The sequence below is a fragment of the Triturus cristatus genome, chromosome 3_2 (assembly GCF_964204655.1).
Source record: "Triturus cristatus chromosome 3_2, aTriCri1.1, whole genome shotgun sequence".
In the NCBI taxonomy this organism is placed as follows: domain Eukaryota; kingdom Metazoa; phylum Chordata; class Amphibia; order Caudata; family Salamandridae; genus Triturus; species Triturus cristatus.
In genome coordinates, this window is record NC_140584.1 from 663,534,236 (window position 1) to 663,556,561 (window position 22,326).

A 22,326-nucleotide genomic window follows, 5' to 3' on the forward strand; every position below is an offset into this window, starting at 1 on the left:
TCTGTATTTTGCTTCCTGGCTACTTCACCTTTTTTCTCTTTATTTTACATCTCTCCTCCTTACCTACCTTTTTCTTTACCTTATCTCGAGCTCTACCTGCCTTTTCTTCCCTACTCTCATTCACCTCTCCCCTCTCTCTTTGCTGTTCACTTTTACCCATCATTTCTTTTACTAAGCCGAGTCAGAGGTCATGGTTTAGCGAAAGAATTGGACACACAGAAAGAGGAGAGAAGGGACAAGGCCGAAGAAGAACAATAAGGAGACCATTATTGACGAGTGGGTGGCCTATGCTTCGCTCTCCTCGGGTGGGGTGGGAGCAGTAAGTTGCCCACCGACTCTGCTGTATGAAAGAGATTAGGATGTCCTCTAGCACTCTTTACTGGAGCCTCTCTATGGCCGTCCCTCTTGCATTTGTAGGCGTCCAAAGCAACACAGCAAAGAGCAAATTTCTCTTGGTGGCCCTAGAGAACCAATCGACCACAAATCACTGCAAATCCTCAAGGAACCCCCTAAACACCTGCCACTCTATACATTTTACAATGTGCATTAAAGCGCATGGCACAACATTCCAAGCAGCACCATATGGCCTGGTATACATTACATTATGCCTCCTAATGAATTTATGAATGTGTTCATGTGAGGCCATAAAGAAGCATAAGGTGAACTCAATTTCGAGGTTATATGGTGCTTCCCATTTCTGTAGCAGGTGCAATTGTTACTTCCTCGATATAGTATTTAAATTAAAATCGTTCTTCCCCTTGGCCTGCTGAGGATTATGTGTTGCGGGTATACCAACACTATATTACATGCGTTATATCGCTTTACAATTTTATCGCATCCAGTACAGCCTAATACCACAACACTGCTAGGCAACTATAGGGCACTCCGCCAATATATTGCATGACAAAAACACTTCATCTATTACATCTACCCACCAACTATATCACAATATAAGTATAGTGTAAGTAGATGTGGAGGAAATAGTAGTAAATATATACTTAGCTTGGCGATGTAATAGATATCATAACTTTTTTATGTAGATGTTATCAGCCTCAATAGTGTCATGCAACCAAGAACAGGTACATATAATAGGTGAATACATTGTTAATTGGGTTAGGTAAATGATGTAATGATAGAAATAATAATATACTTACCATGATGATGATGTAATGAGGGGATTTATTGGATGCAATATAGTTATAGATCAATAGCATTGATTTTGATATAGTGTCATACAACCATGTTGCCATATCTGGTGTTTATCACCTAGTAATCAAGCGAACTAATATCTTATTCTTATACAAGTTCCTACAGTAAAGTGTACATGCATCCATGAATAATGGTAGTGTGTATTCTCATGTTAATTTAAATGGCATTGTACATCTCACTTGACAAACCCTCATCCTGGTGGAACCCAATTGGATCCTCTTTCCGGCCCACACCCTCATCAAGACGAGCTACATCATTTACAAAGCCATCATGACCAGCACACCCACTTATCTTGCAGACAAGTTCACCATCTCTGGCTATTCTCGGCACACCCTCAGCCAGGGCACCATTAGACTGCAGTTTAAAAAGTAAAAAACAATGCCTTTTCCATCTATGCACAACGTTCTGGAACAACATCACATATCCGTCAGGACCACCCTATCGCTGCTCCAATTTAGGAAAGAGTTGAAGACGTACCTCTTTAGAGAACACTACATCACAATGCATTAACAGTCCACAAACTAGCTACCTCTCCTACAACTCATTGACTTTATGTGGGACTTTAACTGTGTAAAGCACTCCACAGCCTTTTGGCTAGGTCTGTGCTATCGAAATCCCACATTCATAGATGCCTTCCTGGCAACCACATTTGTCATGTAAAGAGAAGTGAATATTTGAAGGTATCAAAAGCATCAAAAGCATGTAGTAGAATCCATATTAGGTGACTTAAAATGGATTATTACTTGACTGGCAATACCAAAAATACTGATAAGACTTACTTTGACAGAATTACCCACAGGAGGAGTGCAGAGATAGGAGAGAACAGTGTGTGCACACCAAGAAAGGTTTTTGCATTAGCTCTGTAAAGTCCTCTATCTTTACATCGGAATCATCCATTAACACTAATATGGCACCCTGAAACTGAATTATGCTGGGCAAAGCACTAAAATGTATATTATGCTATGTACATACTTGGAGGACATCATAGTATTGCAATTACTTAGGGCCTTATTAAGAGTTTGGCAGACGGGATCACCCATCACAAATGTGGCGGTTGTGTTGTCTGCTCTTATTTGAAGTGCATTATTGCCTATGGCACTTATAGTACAGCGTACGGGATACCCGTAATATTTTGATGGAGTATCCCATCTGCCAAACTCTAAATAAGGCCCTTAGTTATAGCAGATTTCAGTACATTTGTCATATTTTCAAGATCTGCATTAATGGCTCTGAATAATTTAGAGTACTAAATGAACTCTCAAAGCGTAGGGTATATATACCTTCCTCTCTTTCAATATGATAGTCCATTCATTATTTATAATCATTTACCTTCATATATGTATTAGTGGTGTTTCAAGTTTGAGCTTACTAAGTAGTGGTGTTTTGGACTAAAGTAAAACATTGAATGCACAGCATATCGCACAATGGAGTGCCCTCGCACTCTGAAAAGACCATGGCAGTTGCAACATGGAACTGTTAAAATTACGGTGATTCTTGGTGTTTGAAGCTATATTTCTAAACTTGTGCTAATTTAGTGGTTCCACTCTACCATCATGTGGCAGTGTTGGTGATCTCGAGAGAGAGTTAAAGAAGTGTAACGCACCGTCATATGACTGTTGGCCAAATGCATGCCTAGATGCATTTATCATGTCAAAAAGTAAATTGACATTGGCTTGGTGTACTATGATTCTGCAGAAGGATCTAAGTTGGGTGTAGATTCCCTTCCATTTAAAATGGATCTGACCTGCCTCCAAGGATGGCTCTACTCTTTGTCATTTGATTAAAGTCAATTCAATGAAATAAGTGTTTGCAGATCTTTGTGACGTTGCAATCGCTGGGTGGTCAGGATCATCGTCATACCAACGCTGGCGTGCTGAAACTATAATGCACTACACACCTGGCAGCACGTGGCGCTGTGGTCAGCTATAAGGAAAGTGACTGAATGGAAATGCTGACCTCTTATCTATGGTGCCAGGGGCAGCTCATCCAAGATCAGCAGGAAAGGCTGCAACAGAAGTTAGTCTACATATATATTCAAAGACACCATGATGGAACCATAGCATTAGGACATGCGGGTGATGGACAGAAGGGAGAATGTAGCTACTACCTTCCTTCTATGAAAGAAAGATGCCTTGTCACGTTTGCAAGCATTAAACACTGATATTAGAATGTTTGGATGGATGGGAAGAAATAGGAAAGTTCGAATTGGGAGAAGGGCCACCGAGAATCTAACTATAAACTTGTACCAGGAAGAGGCTGGAATAAATTATATTAACACAGTGTTGTATTTTATCACAGATGTTACAGTCTCAATGTAGGCAAAGTCGGTCTTCATCACAAGTCTTCACCATCCTAATCCACGGCTAATGGCATCACTGTTACAGGGGGCACTGCCACTTGGACAGTCGGAAGCACACCAGCCTTGCATGCACAATGCTGACCTGAAGGTGAATGCTGGGCTCTGGCAAAGGCAGTCATGCTTTTTTATGAACTCCTCCTCCGACTAAACATCTGGAAGTTTTGTTGACTGTTTTTTCTCTGAGCATTGGATGTAAATGCATACGAGTCCACCCATAACACGGGGCTAGTGGGCTGCCCTGCTATTTTAGCTTCTAGGCGCACTTGATGATAGGGAGTTCCTGGTAAGGTCGCACTGCAGCCCACAGTGTATGCAGTATGGGCATCGATCCCGTTCTGAGCTTTCAGCTTCACAGAGTGTCCTGAGCAGCACCCTTCTTGCTGTGTGAGAGAGGGCTGTCCTCGCCATCATCATCATGTCCATGACATTAACTCTTTCCTATTCCACACATACCAATGCCCTAAGATCACTTGAGGTACTATCTAGTACAGAGTGACGGCAGAGGAAGTCTGGAGTTGCACTGGGCCGTGGGATTCTGCAAAAGCCTGCTCCCTGTGTCCAATGGAAAGGATGAGGCATTCCCAGGATGACTGGCATGGAGGCTATTAGAACGTGTCTTTTTATTTTATTCGGCAGCTTCAAATCCCTGCCAGGTAGAAAAAGTGATATTAATAAAGAAATTATTTCATTTTGTGTGTGTGTGTATATATATAGATATATATGTTATATGCACTGAAAAAAAGGTTACAGAGATGTCAAAGTTAGGCTCAGATTTCACGCGTACAGACCATTGAACTTTAGCAGTTATAGGCCCCTCTCCTTTGTTTTGCACCTACCGTCTCTGGAGAGGTGATGGTGCCCAGGAAGGGGGGAGGGGTACCCCCTCCATGTTTAGATCTTGGATTTGGCCCCAGGGAGGCAGTGGTCCCCGGGCCAGGGGTCAAAGGGATCCCCTCAATATTTTTTAATTTAGCCCTGGGAAGGTGGGGGTCTCTGGGGCTTCAACCAGCCCCAGGAGAAGGGTCAATGTGGCCCCCCTATGAAAAATAAAGCCGGGGAGGTGGTGCTCCCCGGGGATCAAATGAGATTTAGGAGGGGGACCTTGTGTGCCCTTTCCTTTAAAAAAAAAAATATGCCTACATGCCCCCAGGATCTGGCCCACCTGGGAGATATAGTCTAAACAAGCGTGGGAGACTACGCCTGTTTATTTGTGTTTTTTCCGCTAATTCACAACTCCTTTTTTTGCCTTGGCGGGGTCCTTAGGATCAGAGCTGGGGTGTCAGGGCATTTCTACCCGGCCCACCCACCCACCCTCCCCTTTTTTTTTTTTTTTTACTTTTTTGTGTGACTCAGCTCAAGCGTAGTCCCAAGATAGATGCCAACACTTCCTGGTTGAAGTGTTGGCAACCAATAAGATATCAGCACAGGGACTGTCAGATCCTCTGAGAATCTGCATCCCTATATATAAAAATTTTGATTTTCTTTTATATCTCCCAAACTCTTGAACGGATTTACAGCAAATAACAAAAAGTGTGCTTTCTGCGTCTAGAGCTCCTCTCTAGCAAACTTGGGGTAATTCCGTCCAGCGGTTTGGGCTGTAGTCGTGTTCAAAATCCCTACTTTAATTAACATGGGATACACACTTTTTTTGTCCCTCCATCCCCTTTTTTTCAGCCCCTGCCTGATGGATTGCCCTGAAACTTTCCATGCACAACTAGAATTACTGGGGCACTATTTTGGAAAATTTGGTGAAGATTCTTCAAACGGCGCCGAAAATATAGGTAAGTCAAATAACACTTTACCTATGGAAACTAGAAAACCCATAGAGCATTGATACAGCTTATGCAGGATAATGGTCTAATTGATATTTGGGAACATATAAATGGAGGAGGAAGCAGCACATACTATTCTGCCCCCCACAAAACCCTAGCTCGCCTAGATTATTTTCTGATTTCTCCTTCGATAATACCAATGGTGAAAATTAAAAAAATGCCTAGATTGATGTCAGACCATAATCCACTTTTTTTGGAGATCTCTATACCATATTCACAGAAAAGTATAAATAACTGGACTTTTGAGAGAGCTTTGCTACAGGATTCAGATTATGTTACACATATGGAAATTTGGCTTAGAGAATTCTTGGAAAATAACAGGGAGACAGCGCCACCTCAAATAGTATGGGATGCTATGAAGGCAGGTATTAGGGGGGAAACTTTAAGCTACTCTCTTAGACGGAGTAAACAGGAAAAAGAAGTTATGGAGAAGAAGATAAATTTAGTAGCAAAATTAGAGGAAGATCTGATAAGAAGTATAAGAGGGAAAGAGGATGTGACAAAAGTAACGCAAAAATTAGCTCTGGCCAAAATAGCAGTGGGCGAAGCATACGCCGCAAAGGCAGCTGGTAAATATTTAGCCAGAAGAGAAGAGCAACATGAATATAGTGAACAGGTAGGACAAATCCTAGCGACAAGAACCCGGCAGGTAGCCACTCAGGGGCAGATAACAGAAATGACTACCGAGGCAGGAGGACTAGTAAAAACACCAAAAGATATCTGCTCTGTATTTCAGAATTTTTATAAGAACCTATATAGTAATGATAATAGAGAACCAGAAGCAGCGGAAATTGAGGGATATTTGGAGTCTGCTTCCCTAGATAAGCTTACAGAGGAGGATAAGAACTCCCTAGAGATTAACTTTACCCCAGAGGAAGTACAAAGAGCTTTTACGGATCTCTCGGTAGGGAAAGCAGTGGGACCTGATTTAATACCACTAGAATTCTATAAGAAGTTTTTTTTAATCCTAGAAGCAGATATTAATAGACTTATGAGTTTAATACAAAATGGTGCTGCCCCTCCGGGGTCTTGGGGAGAAGCTTCAATGGTGGTGTTTCTAAAAAAGAATAAAAATTCTATGGACCCTGGGTCATACAGACCAATCAGTCTAATGAATAGTGACACTAAGGCCTATTCCAAAATCTTGGCAAACAGGTTGAGCATGGTAATTGGAAAGATAGTTTCACCCTGGCAGCATGGGTTCATACCGGGTAGGGGGACCGCTGATCACATTAGAAGGGTATTTGCGCTGTTTGATGGTACGACGGCCTCACGAGACCCTATGTCATTAATATTGCTTGACGCTGAAAAAGCTTTCGATAGGGTCTCGTGGGGTTTTTTGTGGGTAACATTGACCAAATTTAATTTTGGGGAAATATGTATAGGAGCATTAAAAGCGCTTCATAAAAACCCAAGAATCAGATTGAGAGTGGGAGGGGAATTGAGTGAGGCATTAAAAATTGAGCGCGGGACTAGGCAAGGATGCCCGTGCTCCCCTCTACTCTTCGCCTGTTACATAGATTCATTTATTAAACATATAGAAAAAAATAAAAACATCAGTCCAATTGTGTTGAATGGATATGAGACAAAGATCTTGGGATACGCAGACGACTTAGCAATCACATCACCATTACCAATAATAGCAATAGGGGAAATTGAGAAGGAGGCTAAAAAATACGGATTATTATCAGGATACAAATTGAACCAAGGGAAAACACAAATAGTAGTAAATCAATTTGCTGTAATTAATGATGATAGAGTTATAGACTCTGCGGTTTACTTAGGGGTTGCTATAACATCCGATTTATCTAAAGCTGTGGAGGAAAATTTGACCCCATTAATCAAAAAGGTAAAACTAGACTTAGATAGGATGGACAATTTACATCTAACAATTATAGGGCATTGTAATGTTATAAAGATGTTGTTCTTGCCCAAAATTTTGTATTTATTTCGTACAATTCCTTTATTATTCATAAATAAGTGGTTCAAGAAAATAGAGGGGATATGTAATCGCTTTATTTGGGCTAAGGGGAGAACTCGAAGATCTATAAAAATGTTGGCACTCCCTAAAGATCGGGGGGGACTCACAGTACCTGACTTTAAGGCATATTACTTTGCTTCAGTCCTTCAATATTGTAAAGGACTCCTCGGTGGGAATACGAAAGATATCTGGAAGGGTAGCATGGGTATTCCGGATATTTATGATCTGTTGGTCCTAGATTCCAACAGGGGACTTCTAACATATAAAGAATTAAATTATTATAAAAGAACAAAGTTCAAGGTGTTGGGGGCGGCCATCTCAGTCTGGTCAATTATCCGGAAGAAAATTAAATTAGGGAGAATGAATTTTTATACCCCTTTATATATGAACAAACTCCTCCCAGATGTATTCCATGACGAAGTGATGAGGCGGTGGGATAATCTCGGGGTTGGTACGATAGGAGATATTATGGACCAGTCAGGATTAATAACATTTGAAAGGGTGCAACAATTATATAATCTGGATCGGAGAGATTTTTTTAAATATCTACAGATAAGATCAGTGTTGCAGAGAAAACAAGCAGGTAACTGCAAGTTTATTAAGATAGACTTGATGGAATCAGTTCGGGATGAGGAGGGATGCTCAATATCTCAACTTTATGGTAAATTATGCCAATATAGGGAGGATGATAGGGAAAAGGTATTCAATAAATGGAGAACTAAGCTAAACTTAGTTGGGAATGAGGGTGAAAAATCACTTAGATTTGGAAATACTGTCTTAAAAGTCGCAAATTTGCAGGCACAATATTATAAGACTTTCCATGAATTATATTACACTCCGCATAGAATAGCCCGCTGGGGGGGCACGAGCGGGACTTCCTGTCCAAGATGCCAGAGCTCGGAGGCAGACACGATACACATGTTTGCCGCCTGCCCTAATTTAGATCCCTTTAAACAAGCCATGGAAAACTTCTTTAAAGATGAATTAGGGATCTTTATTAAATTAACTAACGAGATCATGGTTCTTGGGGTGGTAAAAGAGGGGCAGGACGTACTCCATCAAGAATTTTAGTTTATCGCAATGACTTTGAGCCGGCTTTGTATTGCAACGGTATGGAAGGACTCTAATCCCCCTTCGTTTCAACAATGGCTCACAAAATTATTAGCCATTTATAATTTAGAGAGAGCATTATATCAAAAAAAAGGTATGAAAGCAAGACAGCTTGGGAAACGGATATGGGCCCCAGTTGAAAAATGGAAACTTAAATTAGATAGCTAAAAGAGGGGGTAGACATATTTTCATTTAGATAGGACTATAGTGGATGTCGTTGATAATTGCTTGACCATTATTTATATGTGTCCCCCCTCCCCCCTTTTTCCTTTTTTTTTTTTCTCTTTCTTTTGTTTATTGTAAGTGTCTCCTTCTTAAGACTTCTGATCACTTCCCTTTCCCTTTTTTTTTTTTTCTTTCTTTAAAAATTATATACAAATGATGTTTCGCATCCTGTCGTTTTCTCTAAGTGACTAAACCTAAATTGAAGGATTTTCGCTGTATTTGATATATACGTTGAAGCAAATTAATGTATATATTTTGTTTTTCTGATGATGAATAAAAAAATATTTAAAAAAAAAAAAAAAGGAAACTAGGTCCTACCTAATATATGTATATATGTATATATATATATATATCGCACAGCAAAAGGATCTTGAGGAAAAGAATCCAGGTGAGCCCCCTCGGTCGGTCAAAGCAGTTGATTTTTCTCACGACAGAAAAGGACGACGCGTTTCACTACGATCATGTATATATATATATTCACTGAAAAAACCATAGGTTTCACACATGTTATAGTTAGCTGGACATTTCACTCGTAAAAAAACATTGAAATTCCCCCGTTATAGTTAGTTCAGATAACTAACTTGCGCGACCGCCACGCTATCACAAGGATGATGTCATCAGTGATGTCATCAGTGATGTCATTTGAGATGTCATCAGTGATGTCATGAGTGATGTCACTGACCATGTCATGAGTGATGTAATATGTGACATCATCAGCAGTGGATTGCGGTCGCGCAAGTTATAGTTATCTGAACTAACTATAACGGGGGAATTTCAATGGTTTTTTACGAGTGAAATGTCCAGCTAACTATAACATGTGTGAAACCTATGGTTTTTTCAGTGAATTTGCAAGGTTTTTTAAATGCTAATTCCTAACTATTATGTGTGTGAAACCTATGGTTTTTTTAGTGAATTTGTAAGGTTTTTTAAATGCTAATTTATGTATGTATTATTATATTTTTTATATATTTATTTTACAATAAACTACCTATGTATATAGTTATAGATTGACTGTATCCTGTAATATGGAATGGCTCAGCTCTTTTTTTTTTTTATTTGGATAAAGTTGAACAGCATAGTTAATATCTTCTATAAACTTATAAACAGTTTAAAATAAAATGTTTTTTCTTTTTTAAGGGTTTTTCAAGGTGCGCGCACCTCGCGATTTTTTGAAAAAAAAAAAAAGTTTTTTTCACCCTTCGGGGTCCTTCAGGGACCCCCTGACAAAGGCTAGGGGGTCAGGAACTCTCTACCCTGCCCCCTTTTTACGTTCTCCACCTTTCTTTTTCACTGTCACACACAAAATGGCGTCCGACACTTCCTGATTTCGACCGATTCGAATGTTGACTGACATCTAACCACCAATCAGAATTACGCTCGCGGACGTTATGGTGCGCGCCCGGTGCGAGCACGGTGTGCGCATATAGATATTTATGTACTTTTAACTGCAATTTTCTCAGGAACTACTGAACAGATTGACACCATATATGCAAAAGGCACATGCCTGACCTGAGGACTACCTCTTTGCCAAATTTCAAGTAATTCTGTTCACCTGTTCGGGCTGTACCTTCGACTAAAGGTCCTATGGGAAAATGCATGGGGAAAACGCGTTTTGGGACCCCCCTTATTTCTCAGCCCCCGCTTGACGAATCACCCCGAGACTTTCAGGGTAGGAGCTGAGCGGAGCGCCCCATTAGTTTTGAAAATTTCGCGAGGATTCGTCAACCGGCGCCAAAGTTATTCAAAATAGAATTTTCAGATTTCCTATGGGAACTCGGTCCTAACTATAACTATCTACTGGCGACCACCAGTAGATAATATTTCTATATATATAAAACCTACCTGCGGTCGCCTCTCTTTTCCATAGGACAAGCGTTGTTTGTTTTGCTAATAACTTTGGTTTCCTTTAATGAGTCTTCAAAAAATTTGCAAAGCTAGTTTGCCGCTCACTTCAACTGCTGTTTGGAAAGTTTTGTGGTGTTTCATCAAGCGGGGGCCAAGGAAATGGGTGGTCCCAAAACACTTTCCCCCAGATTTTAGACATGACTACAGCCAAACAGAATTACACAAAATTTGTGAGAAAGGTAGATCTTGGTCCAGAACAATCACTTTTTGTAATCTGGTGTAAATCTGTTTAGTAGTTTTGGAGTTAATAATGAAAAAAGACGAATGTAGATCTAGAGATGTGGATGCTACATGGAACCAACAGATCACATGATGAGAGCTGATTGGCTGCCACCACTTCAACCAGTAGCAGCCATCTTTGGACTCAACCCGAGTCCCAAAATAAAGCAACAAAAAAACAAAAGGGGGCAGGGTAGGAATATCCTGACCCCCTAGGCCTGGTGGTGGGGTCCCACAGGGACCCCGCCTGGGACCAAAAATGCTTTAAAAAAAAATCTTTATGCGATTTAAAAGAGAATCCCCGAATCTGCTGCAATTTATTTTTTACAAAAATAAGTGCTTGTTTTTTTTTTATGTCCCTGGCATGGGCCAGGACCTGGTGGAATTTATAACTATAATTGGGGGCGAGGGCACACGTGGCCCCATCCCCAGGCCTAATTTTGGCACCCAGGACCCCATCCCCTGGGGCCCAGACAATTATAACTTGGCAGAGGGGGACTGCATGACCCCCGTGCCGATCTTGGCCCTAGGGACCTCATCCTCCGTTGCCCAGCTTTTAAAATAAATTGGGAGGGGAGCATGCTAGTAAATGGTGGCCCATGGCTCGAAATGGGCCTGGGGGAGCCCCATAGCCACGCCACTCCTTTTACACATTGGCCAGGCCCTGAGGAAAGGCTATATGCCTGGGGAGGGAGCTGTGCGGCCCTTCCCCCTTATTAACTTTTGCCAGGCACTGAGGGTTGAAGTCCCTGGGGCTGAAATTGGCCTGGAAGGTGGGGCCGGGTGCCCACCTTCCACAATTTAATAAGGCCGGGCCCTGTGGGATGGGGTCCCCAAGGCCAAAATCAGCCCAGGGAGGTGGCTGCCTGCCCCTCTACCCCATAAATATAATTGTGGGCCCCATGGGCTGCGGTCCCTGGGGTCAAAAATGGCCCAGGGAGCCGTGCCACATACAACCCTCCCTAAACAATTGCACCAGGCCCTGGGAGATCGGATCCCCCGGGCCAAAATCGGCCCAGGGAGTGTGACACGCCCACAAAATATGCCAGGTCCTAGGGGATGGAGTCACCGGGGCCAAAAATGACCCAGGGAGGGGAACCCCATGCTCCCTTTCCTATAAAATGTGGCGGGCCCCGCTGGATGGGGTCCCCGGGGCTAAAAGCACGGGGAGGGGGCCCATGCAGGAATTTAGAAATTCAGAAGTTATAGTTAGTTATCTCAAGTAACTATAACTCATGTCCCTAAGGTAACTATAACTCGCACCCTCACCATGAGCTGCTAATTACCCCACATGTTACATCACTTTTAACATCTTCTATGACACCGTTGATCATATCACTGCAACATTGGCTGTAAAATTATTGATGAGAAAACTGTGCATGGTGGATGTGCGCTTTATAGTTACCTTAGGACACGAGATATAGTTTCTTGAGATAACTCTAACTATAACTGCTGAATTTGTATGGTTTTGTGTGTGCAAAATCATCTGAACCTAACTATAACGTCCCTTTAACCTTTGGTTTGTAGCAAATTTCTAAGGTTTTCTTAATCTGCTCTCTCTCTCTCTCTCTCTTACTTCTGGGTTGGACCTGTCGGTTTTAAAACTGATGACCTGCGATTTTGCAGACTTCTACAGGAAATTCTGCTGAAAGTGAGCTAACTTGGCTCCTTCGCCTCTCGACCTTCCCCTAGTTGTCGATTGCACCTCTGCACTCTGCAGCCACTCGTCCTTTGAACAATGTGGCTCCTTTTGCCATCTTTCGGCAGGGCATCGAAGTGAAAGCCTGGCGCGCTGTTTTGGCAACATCGGCAGATGCATGTCTGCAGCCTGGACCGAAGGAATCCTGCAGCGGTGTCCCCATGAAACCCAAACAAGGTCTCATATCACCCCTGTGGTATAAATAAAATAGCATCTTTTCGCGCTTCCGGTCCCAGAAATGTGACAAGCTCTCTCCATAAACGGCTGCAGCTGTGTCGGTGCTCCCCGCGCGCTGGCACCCGGCTGACACCCAATGCCGTCTGTACAGTAAATAGCGCTTCTGAGAAGCCATTTAAGACCCCGCTCTGCGGGGCCGCCAGGTGAGTACAATAAAGTTCAAACGACGGGGCGCGGGCCCGGATCAAAGGCTCTGTGGTGACTTTGAAGCAAAAGTCAACATGGGCCGGCTTTATGCGGTTGTGAGTAAATATGACCCGGTGCCGATCCCAGCCAGTGAAGGTAGACGCTAGGTGTGTAAGAGAAGTGAGCTTAGAAGCGCCACTCCGCAGGATGCGGCCTAAACAGCTGTGCGTGAAGGAAGTGCTGGCTTAGAGCTAGATGCAGCAGTCGCAAACCATGTCCTTTTGTTTTCATAGTGTAATCCCCGATTAGACACATGAGTTGCCAAAGATCAAGCAATACGACAGGGCTGAGTCGGGATTTATTCTCTTGATTTACTGGGCATCTCAGTGCGTTGATCACAAGACCTCTCGGACCACAGGACCACAGTATCTTCATTGTAGAGCTCTCTGCAGTTAACTGTGTCTACAGTGTTTTATATACTGACAGCAAGGGGCTTAACTATAGTTGCGATTGTCATCACAACACGGTTCAGGTAGAAACCATTAGGGTCTAGTGACCTCACAATGGAATTTAGCGACGTCACGATAATGTTCTATGACATCACACACAACTTCAATGACCTCATACAAGTGCTGGGTGACACTGTTTTTTACCTCCTTCTGTTTGTTTCTGCATTAGGTTGAATCGCAGTGGCAGTTTTCCAGGTCAATGCATGCAGACCCATGCCAATATAAACACTGTCTCTGTGTTTCAATGCTCTCAAAAACACATTTCCGATCTGTGTTTGTTTTGTTGCTTGACGCATAGTTTGCATCCCTGTCTGTTTCTACTTTCTAATCATATGTTTTTTGGTAGTGCAGACATACCAGACCCATTAGTGCCACCTTAGTCACCTTGATGGTGACTCCTTGTGGTGGCCCACATTTTGGGTTGATACATTTCAGGGGATGCAGGGACCTCTAGGGTCCCAAGGGGTGGGCAAACCCTCTTTGAATCCCACTGCGTGGAAAATAGAAGCCTCTGTTTCTGGTGTGCTGTGCTGGTGGGTAGTTTCAGAATAGCAGGGATAGCATCTTCATTCTAATAGTTTGTGAGGTCCTTGGTTGTCGTAGCTACCATTACGATGGGTCATTTCCAGGTGCTACTGTAAGGCTTCATACCTCTATCGGCTGTCTGTAAATGGTTCTCTAAATTCACATTCACTGTAGTCATGGCCAACTTGGCATCATTGTGTCTGATCTGGAGTGTTGGCTCAGTTTAGTGTTTCAATCTTGAGGTGTGCAGCAACCCCTGTCATTTCTATATAATTTTGGTGAGTGTGTCTGTTTGCCAACAGTGGCACTGCAGCTTTTATTGTTTTAGTAATCGAGTTAGTACTCCATGCAGTCTGTTTAGTGCAACTTCAGCATTTGTCAATTGTCCTCAGTGTACTGTCTGTGAGGGCATTAGGTGCTGACAGTGGTACTGCAGCCTTTAATCTCCATTCAGTCTCTGAGAGGACACCCATAGCGGCCTTTCTAGGGGCGTAACACAGGCCCCCGCATCTCCCGCGATGCGGGGGCCCCCTCAGCCCAGAAATAAAACCTGAGCGCTCCGTATTAAATCCGGATCGAGGGCCCCTCTGTGTACATTGCAGGGGGGGCCCGTAAACTTTCGCTACGCCACTGAGCCTTTCGTCTCTGTATACCCTCCCTGAGCCCCAGTGCCCGACTACCAGATAGGCAAAGTAGACACCACTCCTTTTAGGGGCCCGCGACAACGGATCAAAATACTATTTATTTGATCTTGAAAGAACATTTCACTCAAGCTTTCTTAAATATTGTTTCCAAATAATGGAAAAAAATTTCAACAACGGTACATTTGGTATTAAGAGGTAATTTGCGAGGGGGGGGGCCCACATTTCGACTGCCTAGGGGCCTTCACAGGGTTTAATCCGGCACTGGTGAGCCCAGCTTGTTGCCGACTGTGGTTGTTTTCATACGTGATGTTTTCGAGATCTCTTTAGTGATAATGTGTGTTAGGTGACCAGTAGCGCATTTGAGGAATTCTTTTTTCCTGGATCCCCATGGCCGAGCAATTTTAGTAGACTTTTTTCTTTTAGGTCATATTCAGTTTGCCTCTTCCCTCAACATAAGTTATTGACAGTAAATATATGTGCATATTCCTCACAAATCATGAAATTCAAAAGTTATGGTACTACCATACTGTGTCATGTGTGAAAATTGGACATGAGTTGTGAATGGAAATCTGAGATATTTTGGGAATGTATAGTCGTTTCCCACAATCTTGTAATTTTGTAATTCCAACCACATATAATCATTGTTTTGAATAGGAATATCATAGTTTAGATTATGCAGTACTGTATTTGTGAAATAATGTTGATACAGCGATCAGGGATCAATAATTGTTCATATACATAGGCCCATTTACATTACCCAACTAATCCCTTCACGCTGGGGTTCAGTATGATGCAAGTTTATACCTAACTTACCAATTACACGATTAGAACCTGCATTTCGCTCTACAGTACATTTTGTGGCGATAGATACTATAGTTGACCAGTTGATGGTAAATAATTATATACTCATCTATACTGCTAAATAATACTAAATAATAGCAGACTCGGTATGTGTATTGTTAAACGTTTATCATAATAATATGAAATGAATGCTCATCAAGTACAGTTACACAATATAAGTTATGATTTATCACAGTCAATCAATCAATCAATCAGCGCGCTACTCACCCGTGAGGGTTTCAAGGTGCTGGGGTGGGGGGAAGCAGCTCCGGATTAGTCGAAGAGCCAGGTCTTGAGGTCCTTCCTGAATGTGTGCAGGGTCGGGGAGCGTCTGATGTTCACAGGGAGCTTGTTCCAGGTCTTGGCAGTGATGTAGGAGAAAGCTCTCCCACCGGTTTTGTTTCTGCGGATGCGGGGGACCTCGGCCAGGGCGAGGTCGGCAGAGCGGAGGTTCCTCTTGGGCACTTAGAAGGCCACTCGCTCGTTGAGGTATTTGGGTCCGATGTTGTTGGGGGATTTGTAGGCGTGGGTGAGGAGTTTGAAGGTGACCCTCTTCTCCACGGGGAGCCAGTGGAGGCCTCGCAGGTGTTGGGTCATGTGCTCGTGACGCGGAGTCCTGAGGACGAGTCTGGCAGCGGCGCTCTGGATGGTTTGTAGTTTGCGTACAAGAGTTCTGTTGATTCCAGCGTAGAGGGCATTGCCGTAATCCAGTCTGCTGGTTATGAGTGCCTGGGTGACGGTCTTTCTGCAGTCAGGGGAGATCCATTTTAAGGTCTTACGGAGGATGCAAAGGCAGTTGAAACTAGTGGAAGCGACAGCGTTGATCTGGCGGTTCATGGAGATGGAGGAGTCAAGGATGATGCCGAGGTTTTGAGTGTGGTCTGTCGGGGTGGGTGGGTTCCCGAGGGCGGAGGGCCACCAGGTGTTGTCCCAGGCAGAGGTGCAGGGTCTGAGGATGAGGACCTCGGTCTTCTCTGAGTTGAGCTTCAAACAGCTGTCTTGCATCCAGGCTGCAACATTCTTCATCCCTTCCTGTAAGCAGAGTCTTGTGTCTTCGGGATTCTTAGTGAGCGAGAGGATGAGCTGGGTGTCGTCGGCATAGGATACGATGCTGAGCCCATGCCGTATGACGATGGCCGCGAGGGGGGCCATGTAGATGTTGAAGAGCATGGGGCTCAGTGATGATCCCTGGGGTACTCCGCAGTTAATTTCCATGGGATTGGAGAGGAAGGGAGGGAGTCGGATCCTCTGGGTTCTGCCAGAGAAGAAGGATTGGATCCATTCGAGGGCGGCTCCTTGTATCTCCGCGTCGTGAAGTGTGGCTGCGAGCGTGCGATGTGAGACGGTGTCGAAGGCTGCGGAGAGGTCTAGAAGGATGAGGGCTGCAGTGTGTCCCTGGTCTAGTAGCATGCGGATGTCGTCCGTGGCGGCGAGGAGGGTGGTCTTGGTACAGTGAACATATATTTGCAATGGAAGAAAGAAAACTCATATCAAATAACAATGCATTGAAGGAGTGGATAGGTGAAGAGAGAAAAGTTTCAGACACAAAAATACATTTGCAAAGATTATGCAAACTCGGATTATTATACTAACCCAAAGGAAACTGGGAAAACTACCACACTGGCCAAGTAGAGCAGCAAAACCGCGACGATCTCCCGCTAGCTAACTAACCGAACCTACAAACCACACCCCCCAGGGCACTTCAGTTATACCCTAAAACCTAAATGTCCAACCCACTTTTGTTTCAATACGAGCACAAACCTTGTCTCCCATTGGCTAAAAACAGGGGTGTCTCTGTCACACCACTCTCATCGTGATCATTTATTAAATGTCCCATTGTTTTGAACATTCAGCATTACAACATCATCTACCCACGAAACATTTTTGGACATAATCACAGCACATATTTTCTGAAGAGTAATACATGTATCGAATGTAGCAAGTCTTTCACACTCTCTTTGTTTGCTTCTGCCATCTCGTGAGGAAGTTGCATTGCTTCCACTTTCTTATCAAAAATGTCTTCCGAAGTTTGGCAGTCAGTCAGCACACTGTAAAGTCGGATTTATGCTTTTGCAGTAATTATTAACCCAGAACTGGCATGCAGAAAAGAAGCCCATGCTTGTATTTTCTACAAGAATCAAACACAAACATTTATTATTTTCATGAAATGTAATTTCAAAACGCACCAAACCAGCATTGCACTCACCCATGCACAACCCATGTTATTCGTAGCAGAATATTATTAACGTGCACAAAAGCCGCATTAGGTTTTTATTTTATAGGCCAGTTACATTTGCGGCCTAGTTCCATGCATTAGTACACACGAGTACTTTACACATGCGCAAAAGCATTTCCCCATGTTAGCATTTTTGTTCATATTTTCTCACTGCACACTGTTAATGATGTTACCAAGGGTTTTATTTTCTCAAAACCCTCCTTCATCAATGTGTTGAATACCAGTACTGCCCACTTTAATTTCACGTCAGGCCACTTTCTTACACCATCTTACACTTCCTGTCTTTTCCAATCTCTCTATTTCTCTCTTGTAATTTCTTTTACATCTCTGCATTCTCTGGTCACTGTTTTAGCATCTCCCTCTTTTTCCTTCTTTCTCCTTTATTCCCTTTCTTTCTCTTATTCTGGGTCAAAGTCTCATAATGAAAATTAAGCCACAGCCCCCAATAACTAGCGCCGCTGCCCATTACCTGTAACCACCGGTACAAATTAAGCATTTTGTCATGCTTTTTTCTGAGTATAAACAAGAAACAGGCTATAATGTGCCCCATGGTTTCATAAACATTAATAGTTTCAGGTGTTGATGACCATTAACAGTGCATCACTCAGAGTATCTTGGGGTTTATTTGGTAGCCCCTCAGCTTGCAGTAGGCCAGGGGTTGTGGATTTCGATACCACCTTTGTCCAGAGGTGGTGGGAGTAATATATTAGACTCCATCCTTGTGTAAGTATTGCGGGTTGTGCATTTGGTTGCACCTCTGCATTGCTCCAGGGTGGAGATATTTACTACTCCATCTTGCCTGGGGGCTCCATGCCTTGACCAAGGACAAGAGGGGATATGTCTTTGCTGACCCTTCACCCCACCCCACTCCACCTGGCCAAAAGGGGGGGAGGGGTTTCTATGTTAAGCTGCTCAGCTTGTCCAAGGGTGGAGGGTATGCCGTGTCCCCATGTTATTTACCCCCTGTCTTGCTTAAGTGTAGGCTTATTGATGCCCCACATCTTTAAGGGCATAATTGTTTGCTGTCTCTTGACAGGAGCTTTGACAGCTCCTGCCAAATTAAAGCAAACAGTAAGTCTGCTCTCAGCAGGCGGGAGCAGGGAAACTGCTCTCACCCACTGAGAGCGGACTTTTCATCTGTTTTCCTGCCCTCTGTCAAGTAGACAGGAAAACAAATGAAAAAAATGCTCTCACATGCAGGGAGCAGCATTTTCTGCTTCTCCCTGCATACAGGAGCAATGCTGGCTCCCACTGGAGGTGGGGAGCCGGCAGGGACCGTGGGGGCATTAAGGCTCCCCCTCGGTCCCCAACACTGCATACTGGGTGCCCTGGGTGGAGCCAGGGCACCCAGGGCACCCAGGAACAAGTGGTCGGGCAACAGGGGATGGGTTCCCCAGGGCCAAAACCGGCCTAGGGAGGGAGTCCCATCAGGCTTCCCTCCCCTTTCACTAGCTGGCTGAGTCCCTGGGGATGGGGTCCCCGGATGCAATATCGGCCCGGGCAGGTGAGCCACGTGGCCCCCCTCTCTTTTCACTAATTGGCTGGGCCCCAGGGGATGGGCTCCAGAGGAAAGAATCAGCCCAGGGTGGGGGGCCATGTGGCTACACTCCCCTTTTGTTAATGGGCTGGACCCCAGGGGATGGGGTCCCCAGAGCCAAAATTGTTCAGGGGTGGGGGGAGCCACGCAGCACCCCTCCCTTTTCACTAATTGGCTGGTCCCCGGGGGATGGGGTCCCCGAGGCCAGAATTGCCTCAGGGAGGTGGCCAAAATCAGCCCACGGAGGGGAGCCACATGGCCCCCCCTCCCGTTTCACTAATTGGCCCGCCCTGAGATATGGGGTTCCCAGACCCAAAACCGGCCTGGGGATGGGGGCCACGTGGCTGCCTCCCTTTTCACTATTTGGCTGAGCCTGGGGGGATGGGGTCCCCGTGGCCAGAATCTGCCTTGGAAAAGGGGCCGTGTGGCCCAACTTCATTTTCAGTAATGGGCTGGGCACCGGGGGATGTGGGCCATAGGGCCATGCACCACCCCCATTTTAGTAATCAGATGGCCTCTGGGCCAAAATTGGCCCGGAGAGGGAGATCATGTAGTTCCCCTCCCCATCAACGAATTGGCCGTGTCCTGGGGGATGGGGTCCCAGGGGCCAAAATTGACCTGAGCGGGGGGGACATGACCCCCTCTGTTAATTTGCCAGGCCCAGGGGGATGGGTCACACAGGCCAAAATCGTCCTTTGGAGAGGAGCCACACTGCCCCCCTCCCCTTTCACTAAATGGTCGGGCACTGGAGGAAAGAGTCCACTGGCAGCCATGGTCCATGCAGGTAACAGCGGTGGCTCTGGGTTGGGGGGGATTTTGAGGGACAATGCAGAGTGAAAATTAAATAAATCATTAATTTTCCCTCAGCATCGTCCCTCGAAATCCCCCCCAACGCGGCCCCACCGCTGTTACCTGCATGGATCACGGCTATCCCCGGGTCCAAAACCTCCCGGATACGGTAGCTATTCACCCCCCCTCCTTCATTAACTGGGGGGTCCTAGCGGATGGGGTCCACAGTACCAAATCGACCCAGGGAGAGGGACCGCACTGCCCCACTCCCCTTTCAGTAATGGGCTGGGTCCCAGGGGTTGTGGGCCCCAGGGCCGGAATTGGCCTGGGAAGAGGAGAAGGCCATGTAGCCCCCCCCCCCGCTTTCACTAATTGGCTGGGCCTCAGGAGATGGGGTCCCCGTGGTCAGAATCAGCCCATTGAGTGGGGCCGCGTGGAGTGGATTTGTGGACAGTGACGATCATGTGATAATATAAATAGCAATCAAAATGGCACTTGCTATATGATCCAGGCCGTTGTACTGGCAAAATGCGTTGTGGTGGTTTTACACAATAAATGAAATTACATGCAGCCCAAGCTGCCTGGGAGCCTTGTTTGGAGTGTTTGAATATGAATATTACCTACTGGCGGTCGCCAGTAGGTAGTTATAGTTAGGACCACGTTTCCATAGGAAAACCTCAACATTCTATTTTGAATAACTTTGACGCCGGTCGATGAATCCTCGCGAATTTCTCAAAATAGGTGGGGCGCTACGCTCCGCTCCTACCCTGAAAGTCTCGGGGGGATCCGTCAAGCGGGGGCTGAGATAAAAGGGGGGTCCCAAAACGCGTTTTTCCCATGCATTTTTCCATAGGACCTTTAGAACGAGCTACAGCCCGAACGGCTGAACAGAATTACTCGAAATTTGGCAGAGAGGTAGTCCCTAGGTCAAGGAAGTGCCTTTTGTAGGTTTGGTGTAAATCTGTTCAGTAGATTCTGAGAAAATAGCCTTTAAATCAATATATATATCTGAGCCAGCTTACGGTACGCTTACCGTACGCTTACGGTAAGCGTACGGTGGCGTGCGCGAGCGCGATTCTGATTGGCTCTTAGATCTTAGTAAACATTCGGATCGGCCGAAACCAGGAAGCGGCGGCCGCCATTTTGTGTATTTCACTCTGAAAAAAAAGAGTGAAAACAAGGAAAGGGGGCAATGAGGAGAGTTACAGACCCCCTAACAATTGTAAGGGGGTCAAAGAAGGACAGAAAAGTACAAAAAAAACATTTATTGATTTTTAAAAAAATCACGGGGTACGCGTACGGTAAGCTTACGGTAAGCGTACGGTAAAAAAAAAATAATAAATAAATGAAAATCAGATTTAAGAGTTTAGAAATTAGGGAGCTCTAAAAAGAGCTGTTGTGTTTATGGAGTCATTTTTTTAGTGGTACCTACAAGTAAGTACCGATGCAGAGTCTAAGGTTCAAGAGGAAGACTCTGTTCCCTTCATCATTGAAGTGCACACCATCTCCTCTATAAATGTCTTGCATGTCGTAACGCAAGTTGTTGTGGTAAATGGCACCCATACCATAGTCACGGAGGAAAGCAGAAACAGATTTGTTGACGTGCTTTCTTGCTTTGTCAATCTGTGGACAGAAATGATTGGACCAGTTCCATTTTTGCCTTTGGCATATGTTGGAAAACACAAAGGCAGTTTTAGGGAAAAGTGTAAACAGTTGTGCAAAGGTGTCCTTCATAAGCATTTCCAGACCTACCCCAGTCAAAGTGCCTAGGTCATTGCCACCACAGTGCACTATTATGAGGTCAGGGTGTTGGATTTGCATGAAGGATTTCACCAATGGCATCAATTGGTGCCACTTTAACCCTCTCTGACCAATCCATTTAATGTCTACATTTGGCAAAGCAAGGTCTCTCACCATATCTGTTTTCTCTGCAAACTTTTCACTCCAGAAGACATAGCTGTGCCCTACAATCCACACTGTGAACATCTTCAAAGGAGAACTGGATGCACTCAGGAGGTGTCTTTCAGTAGAATGGCAATATGAAAAGAAAGACAGTTTGGAAATGGAGGCATACATATTTTTTACAAAACAAAAAGAACTGATTGGCTGTTTCATACCATTCTAGAAAAAAAACTAGGCTGTATGTGAAAATTAATAGAAGCATGTTATATATATTCACTGAAAAAACCATAGGTTTCACACACGTTATAGTTAGGAATTAGCATTTAAAAAACCTTGCAAATTCACTGAAAAAACCATAGGTTTCACACATGTTATAGTTAGCTGTACATTTTACTGATAAAAAACCAATGAAATTCCCCCGTTATAGTTACTGTAGGCAACT

The 22,326-nt window shown here is 44.3% G+C and overlaps 1 protein-coding gene across 2 annotated transcripts in view; it reads left to right on the plus strand.

Moving 5' to 3' along the window:
- Positions 1-22,326, plus strand: part of TSPEAR (thrombospondin type laminin G domain and EAR repeats) — a 134,239-nt gene that overhangs the window by 56,043 nt on the left and 55,870 nt on the right. Inside the window, exon 1 of one of the 2 annotated variants that reach the window (XM_085648641.1) lies at positions 5,246-5,349. The exons of the other annotated variant lie outside the window; for it this stretch is intronic. Within the exon in view, the coding sequence (XP_085504767.1) occupies positions 5,253-5,349 (97 nt within the window). The 5' untranslated portion in view covers positions 5,246-5,252. Of the gene's footprint in view, positions 1-5,245; positions 5,350-22,326 lie in introns of those variants that run through there. 2 annotated transcript variants of the gene reach the window in all.